The 11,348-nt window shown below is 49.4% G+C and overlaps 1 protein-coding gene across 1 annotated transcript; it reads left to right on the top strand.

Annotated features, from left to right (window-relative positions):
• Window positions 1-344: 344 nt before the first annotated feature.
• SUMO2 (small ubiquitin like modifier 2) lies at window positions 345-10,682 on the top strand. Its single transcript, XM_017884922.1, has 4 exons — window positions 345-523; window positions 2,136-2,267; window positions 9,564-9,635; window positions 10,533-10,682. Exons 1-4 carry the CDS (start codon window positions 503-505, stop codon window positions 10,665-10,667), a joined length of 360 nt encoding a protein of 119 aa, XP_017740411.1. The 5' UTR covers window positions 345-502; the 3' UTR covers window positions 10,668-10,682.
• Window positions 10,683-11,348: the final 666 nt, after the last annotated feature.

Here is an 11,348-nt window from a genome sequence, read left to right as displayed (position 1 = left end):
TTGATTTAGGAATCCCCTTCTTCCTCTACTCAGTCAGTCTTCCCTGGCCTATAGCTTACGTCTAAAGCCTCGAGCCTCATCGTTCCCACCGAGGACCAGCTGGAAGCCATTTTGATTATGCTCCACCACGAAGGAGGACAATACAGCCCCGCCCAGAGCCAGGCGCGCCCCCGCGGCGGCCAGGGTGCGCGTGTCCGCGCTTCTTCCCGCCGGCTGGGCGGGCGCCTGGCCCAGGACGCGGTGGCGCGGGGCGGGGGGGTGGGGGTGGTTATGTAAGCGTTGCGCGCTCCCGCGAGGCGCCAGCCAATGGGAGGCCCCGGCGGCTCCCGCCCCCGCGCCCGCGGGGGGGGGGGAGGGAGCGCACGACGTGCGCGCACCCTCTGCCTCGTCCACCGCTGCCGCCTCCTTCTTCTGCCGCTCCTGGTGCTGCTTGTGTGCTCGTTTGGTGCGGACCTGGTACCTCTTTTGTGAAGCGGCAGCTGAGGAGACTCCGGCGCTCGCCATGGCCGACGAAAAGCCCAAGGTGAGCTCGGCGCCGGCCCCTTCGCCTCGCCGGGCGGTCGGGGTCAGGGCGCGGGCCGGGGTCCGGCCAGAGCCCGCCGCTGGCTCCCAGCGCCTTCCCGGGCCCCCCACAGGGCCGGCCGCGGCTCAGGCCCCGGCGCTCCGCGCCATTTTCCTCCCTCCCTCTCTTCCTCCCTCCCGCGCCGGAGGAGGCCCCGCCGCTCTCTCCCGCCCCCGGCGGCCTCCGAGTGCGCGCGGGGCGCGAGTTGGGCGGGCAGATCGCGGACGCCCGCGGGCCCACCAGCCCCGAACGGGGATTCTTGGCCCAGCCGACCGGCGCGCGTGAGGAGGGGCGTTAGGGCGCGCGGGGTCTCCACCCTGCGCCGACCCCGCGTCGGATGTTGCAGTCTCCGAGGCGGCGGGGAGTCCCCTGGGCTCGGGCTTCACCTCTCAGGGGTAGGAACCGCGGGCATCTGGGGACTCCTGCCCGGGGCGGCGGCGGCGGCGGCGGGGCGAGGGTTCGGGGCGAATCAATGGGCTGCTGATGAGCAGGAACCTGGATGCCCGCTGGCCGCCGTACTGGGCCTGGGGGTAGGGGGATTCCCGTGGAGTATTTCCCACTTTAATGGCCTCAGGGCCTGAGGGGGGAGGGGCAGCGGCTTTTCCCTGGGTGCCAAGGAACCCCTAATCCGCGAAGACCATGTGGTTTCATGAAGTTGGAGGCACAGGTACGAGCAGAGAGACTTTGTGCGCCTTAACTTTTGAATGCGGCTTTTGAGGCACCCGAAGACTTCCCGGGAGGACTGGGGGACACCCATCATCGGGGCACACGGGACTTACTGCTTTTAGTTTGGTGACACCTCCCGCCTCTCGCGCCTTTACTTTCTGGAGCGTTTTAGGGCTACAGAATGCCTTCTACACTCTATTTTGGGCAACTTTAGGTTGGGTCGAAATCTACAAGAAACACTTGGGATAAAACTGTGTATTTGATCCATGACAACGAAGGGGAGGGGAGAATAAGTGCTCTTAACCGAAGATAAAAATGAAGCTGCTAATAGAGGAGAACGTAACTATGGTCCTGAGTATTACCGCTGTTCTGGAGGGAATCGGGATATTCTTCGATTTGTGTGTGTGTGTGTTTACTATAATGGAGATGGAATTTAGGTTATTAAACTGAGTTTGGTAACTTTTTAACGACAGCGGTAATGAGTTTTGAATGGCAGGCTGTAGATTTATTGTTTTGTTTCTTGCAGTTGTACTTAAAGTGCTTAGAAAAGAGACTCTTATTTTTAACTTTTTTGGGAGTATATTTTGGGAGTGATATATGCCATTTTAGAAAGTTTAGCTTCAAGAGAACGTTCAATACACTGAATAGGACCCAACTTTAAACACGTATTGTTGTTACTGATAGTATTGCATGTGGGCTTTTCTGTATCTGACAGCTATCTAATACTGTTGCTGCAGGATTTCTCCTCTTTCACATTGATTTCAGCAGCTGAAAACAGCCGTATGCCGTTTTCGCATACCGTGTGAGAAACCTGTTGATTTTTGAAGCAACTTAGGGCTGCTGCTGCTTTATAAAAGTGTGTGTTGATCACATTTCCCAAATTATACTTTTATGTTTCTTTTAACAGGAAGGAGTCAAGACTGAGAACAACGATCATATTAATTTGAAGGTGGCGGGGCAGGATGGTTCTGTGGTGCAGTTTAAGATTAAGAGGCATACACCACTTAGTAAACTAATGAAAGCCTATTGTGAACGACAGGTGAGGAATTCATATGTGTACTTCCACTGAATAAAACTATTTTTAAAAATCTTATTTTCATGGGAACAAAAACTAGCCTGGCATAATATTACAGTGACTTTTTGATGGGATGAATATGCACTTACACTTGGCATGTCAGTTTTATCGTGCACTTGGTATAGTGATTGCTCATGAAAACCCTTAGGATGATTTGGTTAGTATTACATGTGGTTCCAGTCCTGTGCCAGAAATCCATGAAATTATATTTACAATAGTTTTTTTTAACCAAGAAAATGTAATTTTATGTTTATAAGAAAGTAAGAGTGAACTTGGTAAAATTACTTATCAGTCTTTTATTTATTTATTTTTTTTTTGAGACGGAGTTTCATTCTTGTTGCCCAAGCTGAAGTACAGTGGCGTGAGCTCAGCTCACTGCAACCTCCACTTCCCGGGTTCAAGTGATTTTCTTGCCTCAGCCTCCTGAGTAGCTGGATTACAGATGCCCGCCACCACGCCTGGCCAATTTTTTTTAGTATTTTTGGTAGAGATGGAGTTTCATCATATTGGCTAGACTGGTCTCAAACTCTTGATCTCAGGTGATCCTCCCGCCTTGGCCTTCCAAAGTGCTGGGATTACAAGCATGAGCCACCGCGCCAGACCAAGAAGTCTGTTTTTTTTTTTTGTTTGTTTGTTTTGAGATGGGAGTCTCGCTGTATTTTTTTAAGCTAGAACTTACCTACCTTGTAAATCGTGGGGGTTTTTTTGACGGAGTCTTGTTCTGTTGCCCAGGCTGGAGTGCAGTGGTTCAATCTCTGCTCACTGCAACCTCTGCCTCCTGAGTTGAAGCTATTCTCTTTTTTTTGAGACAGAGTCTCGCTTTGTCGCCCAGGCTGGACTGCAGTGGCCAGATCTCAGCTCACTGCAAGCTCCATCTCCCGGGTTTATGCCCTTCTCCTGCCTCAGCCTCCCGAGTAGCTGGGACTACAGGCGCCCGCCACCACGCCCGGCTAGTTTTTTGTATTTTTTTTAGTAGAGACGGGGTTTCACCGTGTTAGCCAGAATGGTCTTGATCTCCTGACCTCGTGATCCGCCCGTCTTGGCCTCCCAAAGTGCTGGGATTACAGGCTTGAGCCACCGCGCCCGGCCAGGTTGAAGCTATTCTTATGCCTCAGCCTCCTGAGTAGCTGGGATTTCAGGCGTGCGCCACCATGTCCAGCTAATTTTGTATTTTTGGTAGACCTCAACTCCTGACCGGTCTCTCAAAGTGCGGGGATTACAGGCGTGGGCCACTGTGCCTGGCCCCTTCAGATTGTTCTAAATAGGTTCAAAGTAGAATAAGGCTTAAACCTATGTAAGTTGGGAAATTGTGTTTGAGTTGATACTTGAAAGATCAGTGAAGATAAAAAACTTCTTTTAGGACTGGTGCAGTGGCTCACATCTGTAATCCCAGCACTTTGGGAGACTGAGGCGGGTGGATCGCTTGAGATCAGCCTGGCCCCCATGGCAAAATACCATTTCTACAAACAATACAAAAAAATTAGCTGGGCGTGATGGTACACGCCCATAGTCCCACCTACTCCGGAGGCTGAAGCTGAGAATCCCTTGAACCTGGGAGGTGGAGGTTGCCGTGAGCCAAGATCACACCACTGCACTCTAGCCTGGGTGATGGAGCGAGAGCATTTCAAAGGAAAAGAAAAAAGAAACTTTAGAATGTTTGAAGTATTTTTATGCTTGGTGTATTTACAATGTAATAAGAAAATACTATGCTCATAATTCTTCATATGTAAACCTTCTTGTATGTAGTTCCTTGTGAAGATACCATCTTTTTTTTTTTTTTTTGAGACAGTCTTGCTCTTTTGTCCAGGATGGAGTGCAGTAGTGAGATCTTTTTTTTTTCTTTTGAGATGGAGTCTCGCTCTGTCGCCCAGGCTGGAGTGCAGTGGTGCGATCTCCACTCACTGCAAGCTCCGCCTTCCGGGTTCACGCCATTCTCCTGCCTCGGCCTCCTGAGTAGCTGGGACTACAGGCGCCCGCCACCGCGACCAGCTAATTTTTGTATTTTCAGTAGAGCGGGGTTTCACCGTGTTAGCAAGGGTGGTCTCGATCTCCCGACCTCGTTATCTGCCCATCTCGGCTTCCCAAAGTGCTGGGATTACAGGCGTAAGCCACTGCGCCCGGCCAGTGGTGCAATCTTGACTCACTGCAACCTCTGCCGCCCGGGACCAAGCAATTCTCCTGTCTCAGCCTCCCGAGTAGCTGGGACTATGAGCGCAGGCCACCACGCCCAGCTAATTTTTGTATTTTCAGCGAGATGGGGTTTTACCATACTGGTCAGACTGGTCTTGAACTCCTGACCTCAAGTGATCCACCTACCTCGGCCTCCCAAAATGCTGGGATTACAGGCGTGAGCCACTGTGCGCAGCAATATGCCATATACTCTTATTTGAATAGTTTTGCTGAAATTACCCTACATGAACTTACGAATTGTGCTAAATAATTTATCCACTGGTATCTTCTATATTTGAACACTAGTGCCCCTTCAGGATACAGGGGAATTTTAAATGGTAATCCTTTTGGAGAACTTCTGTAGCGAAACTGCATACAAAATGGAAAATCATAGGCTAGGCATGGTAATCCAGCACTTTGGGAGGCCAAGGCTGGAAGACCAGTCTGGACAGCATAGTAAGACCTCATCTCTTTTTTTGTTGTTGTTGTTTTGAGATGGAGTTTTGCTCTTACTGCCCAGGCTAGAGTGCAGTGGCGCAATCTCAGCTCACTGCAACCTCCGCCTTCCAGTTTCAAGCGATTCTTCTGCCTCAGCCTCCCAAATTTCTGGGATTACAGGCGCCCACCACCATGCCCAGCTATTTTTTTGTATGTTTTTAGTAGAGATGGGGTTTCACCATGTTGGTCAGGCTGGTCTCAAACTGCTGACCTCGTGTTCCAACCGCCTCGGCCTCCCAAAGTGCTGGGATTACAGGCATGAGCCACCGTGCCTGGCCCAGACCTCATCTCTTAAAAAAAAATTAGCTGGGTGTGGTGGCACACACCTGTAGTCCAGGCTATTTTTTTTTTTTTTTTTTTGAGACGGAGTCTCGCTCTGTTGCCCAGGCTGGAATGCAGTGGCCAGATCTCAGCTCACTGCAAGCTCTGTCTCCCGGATTCACGCCATTCTCCTGCCTCAGCCTCCCGAGCAGCTGGGACTACAGGCGCCCGCCACCTCGCCCAGCTAGTTTTTTGTATTTTTTAGTTGAAACGGGGTTTCACCATGTTAGCCAGGATGGTCTCGATCTCCTGACCTCATGATCCGCCCGTCTCGGCCTCCCAAAGTGCTGGGATTACAGGCTTGAGCCACCGCGCCCGGCCAGTCCAGGCTATTTCAGTGACAAGAGGTGGGAGGATTGTTAGAGCTTGGCAGGTCTAGGCTGCAGTGAGCTATGATCTCATCACTGTACTCCGGTACGGTGGGTGTACAGATGGGTGACAGAGTGAGACCCTGTCTCAAAACCACAAACAGAATCATGCTTCACTTTGGTGGTTTTTAACAGTATTCTTTTCTTTTTTCTTTTTTTTTTTTTTTTTTTGAGACAGAGTCTCACACTGTCGCCCAGGCTGGAGTACAGTGGTGCGATCTCAGCTCACTGCAATCTCTGCCTCCCGGGTTCAAGCAATTCTCCTGCCTCAGCCTCCTGAGTGCGCCACCACGCCCAGCTACTTTTTGTATTTTTCGTAGAGACGGGGTTTCACAATATTCGCCAGGATGATCTCGGATCTCTTGACCTCGTGATCCGCCTGCCTCAGCCTCCCCAAAGTGCTGGGATTATAGGCGTGAGCCACTGGTGCCGGCCTTGAACACTATTCTTATGCATATCTTATTTAACTTTTCTGCAATTGCAAAATTTTGCCTTTTTTTTTTTTTTTAAAGACACTGTTTTGTCTTGTTGCCCATGGTGAAGTGTAGTGGCAGGATTATTTATGATCATGGCTCACTGCATCCTCTGCCTCCCAGGCTCAAGCAATCCTCCCACCTCAGGCTCCCAGGTAGCTGGAACTATATAGGCTTGTGCCACCATGCGATTCTTTTTTTTTTTTTTGAGACCGAGTCTCGCTGTGTCCCCCAGGCTGGAGTGCAGTAACATAATCTCGGCCCACTGCAACTTCCACCTTCGAGTTCAAGCAATTCTCCTGCCTCAGCCTCCTGAGTAGGTGGGATTATAGGAACCTACCACTACGCTTGGCTAATTTTTGTATTTTTAGTAGAAATGGAGTTTTACCATGTTGGCCAGGCTGGTCTCGAACTCCTGAGCTCGGGTAATCCACCCACCTCGCCGCCTCGGCCTCCCAATGTAATCCCATGCTGGGATTAAGATGCAGTTTCCCTCTTGTTGCTGAGGCTAGAATGCAATGGAGCAATCTAGGCTTACTGGAACCTCTGCCTCCCAGGTTCAAGTGATTCGCCTGCCTCAGCCTCATAAGTGGCTGGGGTTACAGGCATGCGCCACCACGCCTGGCTAATTTTGTATTTTTGGTAGAGACGGGGCTTCATCATGTTGATCAGGTTGGCTGGTCTCAAACTCCTGACCTCAGGTGATCCACCTGCCTTGGCCTCCCAAAATGTTGGGATTACAGGCATGAGCCACTGCACCTGGCCACCATGCAAATTTTTAAATTTTTTTTGAGATGGAGTCTTGCTCTGTTGCCCAGGTTGGCGTGCAGTGGCATGATCTCAGCTCACTGCAACCTCTGCCTCCTGGGTTCAAGTGATTCTCTTGCCTCACCCTCTTGAATAACTGGGATTACAGCACCTGCCACCTTGCCCGGCTAATTTTTTGTATTTTTATTTATTTATTTATTTATTTATTTTTTTCGGACAGTCTCACTCTGTCGCCCAGGCAATGGCACAATCTCAGCTCACTGCAACCTCCACCTCCCAGGTTCATGCAATTTTCCCCCCTCAACCTCTGGCTGGAGTAGCTGGGACTACAGACGTGTGTCATCGTGCTCAGTCAATTTTTGTATTTTTAGTAAAGACAGGGTTTCACCATGTTGGGACAGGCTGGTCTCTTAACTCCTGACCTCAGGTGATCTTCCAGCTCAGTTTCCCAAGGTATTGGGATTACAGGCATGAGCCACCACACTTGGCCTTCGTTTTTAAGTAGATTATGGTTATATACTGTTTTTCATCCCTTTTATTTCACTGATACTTAATGAGCAGCACCTACTATGTGCAAAGGATAGACTGTGTAAGTAAAACAGTCTAGGTTCCTATACTTCCTGAAGAGTGTTTTTTAGTAGGACGATAAGTGATCACAGATTTGGGTAAGTGTTAAAGGAAATTAAAAAGCAGGTGCTTTTTTAAAGCTATTCCAGGTAGTTCAAGGGTATAGGTTGTGGCATTTTAGGTCGATTTTGTTGTTGTTATTGAGACAGAGTCTAGTCTGTCGCCCAGGCTGGAGTGCTATGGCACGATCTCGGCTCACTGCGAACTCCGCCTCCCAGGTTCAAGCGATCCTCCTACCTCAGCCTCCCGAATAGCTGGGATTACAGGTGCACGCCACCAAGCCCAGCTAATTTTTGTATTTTTAATAGAGGCGGGGTTCACCACGTTGGCCAGGCTGGTCTTGAGCTCCTTACCTCAGATGATCCGCCTTGGCCTCCTGAAGCATTGGAATTACACCGTGAGCCCATGAGCTCTGACAGGAAAGTCTTTAAATGGGCATTTTTTTTCTTTAAATTTCCTGTCGGTGGCTGGGTGGGGGGATCACGAGGTCAGGAGATTGAGACCATCCTGGCTAACATGGTGAAACCATATCTCTACTAAAATACAAAAAATTAGCCCAGCATGGTGGCATGAGCCCGTAGTCCCAGTTACTCAGGAGGCTGAGGCAGGAAAGTTGCTTGAACTCCGGTGGTGGATGTTGCATTGAGCTGAGATTGCGCTACTTGCACTCCAGCCTGGGCGACAGAGTGAGACTTGTCTCAAAAAAAAAAAAAAAAAAAAAAAAATTTCATTTCAGTGTCTAACTCATTTAAATGCATATTTGTCTCAAGGTATGTTCTATTTAATATAGTAGCTATGTCTGAAAAGCAGTAAAGCTTTTTAAAAGAATGACTTACTGGCCAGGCGCAGTGGCTCACACCTGTAATCCCAGCATTTTGGGAGGTTGAGGTGAGTGGATCACTTGGGGTCAGGAGTTCGAGACCAGCCTGGCCAAAATGGTGAAACCCCATCTCTACTAAAAACACAAAAATTAGCTAGGCATGGTTAGCTGGGCGTGGTGGCGGGCACCTGTAATCCCAGCTACTCGGGAGGCTGAGGCAGGAGAATGGCTTGAACCCGGGAGGCAGAGGTTGCAGTGAGCCAAGATCGTACCACTGCACTCCAGCCTGGGCGACAGAGCAAAATTCTGTCTTAAAAAACAAACAAACAGGCTGGGCGCGGTGGCTCACGCCTGTAATCCCAGCACTTTGGGAGGCCGAGGCGGGTGGATCACATGATCAGGAGATCGAGACCATCCTGGCTACCATGGTGAAACCCTGTCTCTACTAAAAATGCAAAAAATTAGCTAGGCGTGGCGGTGGGTGCCTCTAGTCCCAGCTACTCGGGAGGCTGAGGCAGGAGAATGGCGTGAACCCGGGAGGCGGAGCTTGCACTGCACTCCAGCCTGGGCGACTGAGCGAGACTCTGTCTCCAAAAAAAAAAAACAACAACAACAACAAACAGGCGGCTTATACCTGTAAATCGCAGCACTTTGGGAGGCTGAGGTGGTCAGATCACCTGAGGTCAGGAGTTAGAGACCAGCCTGGCCAACATGGCAAAACCCTGTCTCTATTAAAAAATACGAAAATTAGCCAGTCGTGGTGGCACGTGCCTAGTCCCATCTAATCAGGAGGCCGAGGCGGACGGATCACCTGAGGTTAGGAGTTCAAGACCAGCCTGGCCAACGTGGTGAAACCCGGTCTCTACTAAAACTACAAAAATTAGCTGGTTGTTGTGGCAGGGGCCTGTAGTCCCAGCTACTCTTGGGAGACTAAGGCAGGAGAATCGCTTGAACCAGGAGGTGGAGGTTGCCTTGAGCCGAGATAATGCCACTGCACTTCAGCCTTGACAACAGAGCAACACTCTGTCTCAAAAAAAAAAAAAAAAAAGAAAATAAGAATTACCCCAAATCTTTCTATTTATAGGGTATGTTAACATGTTGGTGAATGTTTAGCTATTTCTTTAATATAGTCATGGCTAAATATGCATGTACTTTTATCTAAATAGAATTCTGTTTCTCTTAATGCCGTTTATTGCTTTTAAATTCTCTCGTTCAGGGATTGTCAATGAGGCAGATCAGATTCCGATTCGACGGGCAACCAATCAATGAAACAGACACACCTGCACAGGTAAAAAATCTCTCCTAATTAGAAAAATTACCATTTGTAATTTTTTGAACAGCTATGTTTATGAATTTGAACGTTGAGACACTGGAGTATAGTTCTTGTAGAGTTCAGAGCTTTGGGAAGTATGACCAAAGGGGAACAGAAAGGAAAATAGGAATAGGCTCAGGAAATGCCAATGGTTTTATTCATTTATTTTTAATTTTAATTTTTTTTTAGGGATAGGGCCTCTGTTGCCTGGGTTGAAGTGTAGTGGCCTCATTCTAGCTCACCGCATCCTTGGCCTCCCAAAGTGGTGGGATTATAGGCACAAATCAATGTTCCCAACCCCACTAGTGGTTTGTGTTTGTATTTTGTTTGTTATTTTTTGTGTGTGACAGAGTCTCCATCACTCAGGCTGGAGTGCAGTGGCACGATCTCGGGTGCGGTGGCTCACACCTGTGATCCCAGCACTTTGGGAGGCTGAGGCGGGCGGATCACGAGGTCAGGAGATCAAGACCATCCTGGCTAACACGGTGAAACCCCGTCTCTACTAAAATACAAAAAATGAGCTGAGTGTGGGGCTTGCCACTATAGTCCCAGCTGCTGGGGAGGCTAAGTCAGGAGAATGGCGTGAACCTGGGAGGCGGAGCTTGCGGTGAGCCGAGTTCTCGCCACTGCACTCCAGCCGGGACGACAGTGAGACTCTGTCTCAAAAAAAAAAAAAAAAAAAAGAAACTCTCTTTTACATGTCTTCATGAATGAAGGGAAACTAATGGCCCTAACTGCCGCGTTCCATAGCTTTGTTTGACAGGGAGAGCCCCTGATGATATATTTTCCAAACCCTTACTACAAAACGTGATGCTCTCTGATCCTTGAACTCTCTTTACATACTACTTCATTTTGTTCTGTCACTTTCTGTAGGATCAGCTGGATTGTCTTCTGTGGCAGAAGCTCTTTGTTTCTTTTTACCCTCTCAAAGTTCCATTAAAGATTTCCAGTTCTGACCTAGCAAGATGGCTCACGAGAGCCATTGTCAAGATTACAAAGTACTTGTAATGCCAGCACTGTGAGACCAAGGTGGGCGGAGCGCTTGAGTCCAGGATTTCAAGACCAGCTTGGGCAACATGGCAAAACTCTGTCTTTACAAAAAAATAAAAAATTTGCCAGGGAGTGGTGGTACGTGCCTGTAGTACCAGCTACTTCTTAGGTTGAGGTGGAAGGATTGCTTGAGCCCAGGAAGTGGAAGCTGCAGTGAACCAAGATGGCGCCACTGCACACCAGTCTGGGTAACAAAGTGAGGCCCTCTCTCAAAAAAAAAAAACTTCAGGCCGGGCGCGGTGGCTCAAGCCTGTAATCCCAGCACTTTGGGAGGCCGAGGCGGGCGGATCACGAGGTCAGGAGATCGAGACCATCCTGGCTAACACGGTGAAACCCCATCTCTACTAAGAAAAAATACAAAAAACTAGCCGGGCGAGGTGGCGGCGCCTGTAGTCCCAGCTACTCGGGAGGCTGAGGCAGGAGAATGGCGGGAACCCGGGAGGCGGAGCTTGCAGTGAGCTGAGATCCGGCCACTGCACTCCAGCTTGGGCGACAGAGCGAGACTCCGTCTCAAAAAAAAACAAAAACAAAAAAAAAACTTCCAATCTTGTCCTGACTTGGTGGCTCACACCTGTAATCCTAGCACTTTAGGAAACTGACACAGGCAGGAGGGTTGCTTGAGGCCAGGAGTTTAAGACC

This window comes from Rhinopithecus bieti, unplaced genomic scaffold (assembly GCF_001698545.2).
Source record: "Rhinopithecus bieti isolate Rb0 unplaced genomic scaffold, ASM169854v2 scaffold_13400, whole genome shotgun sequence".
NCBI classification, from domain to species: Eukaryota; Metazoa; Chordata; class Mammalia; order Primates; family Cercopithecidae; genus Rhinopithecus; species Rhinopithecus bieti.
This window is presented reverse-complemented; position numbering and strand designations above follow the sequence as displayed.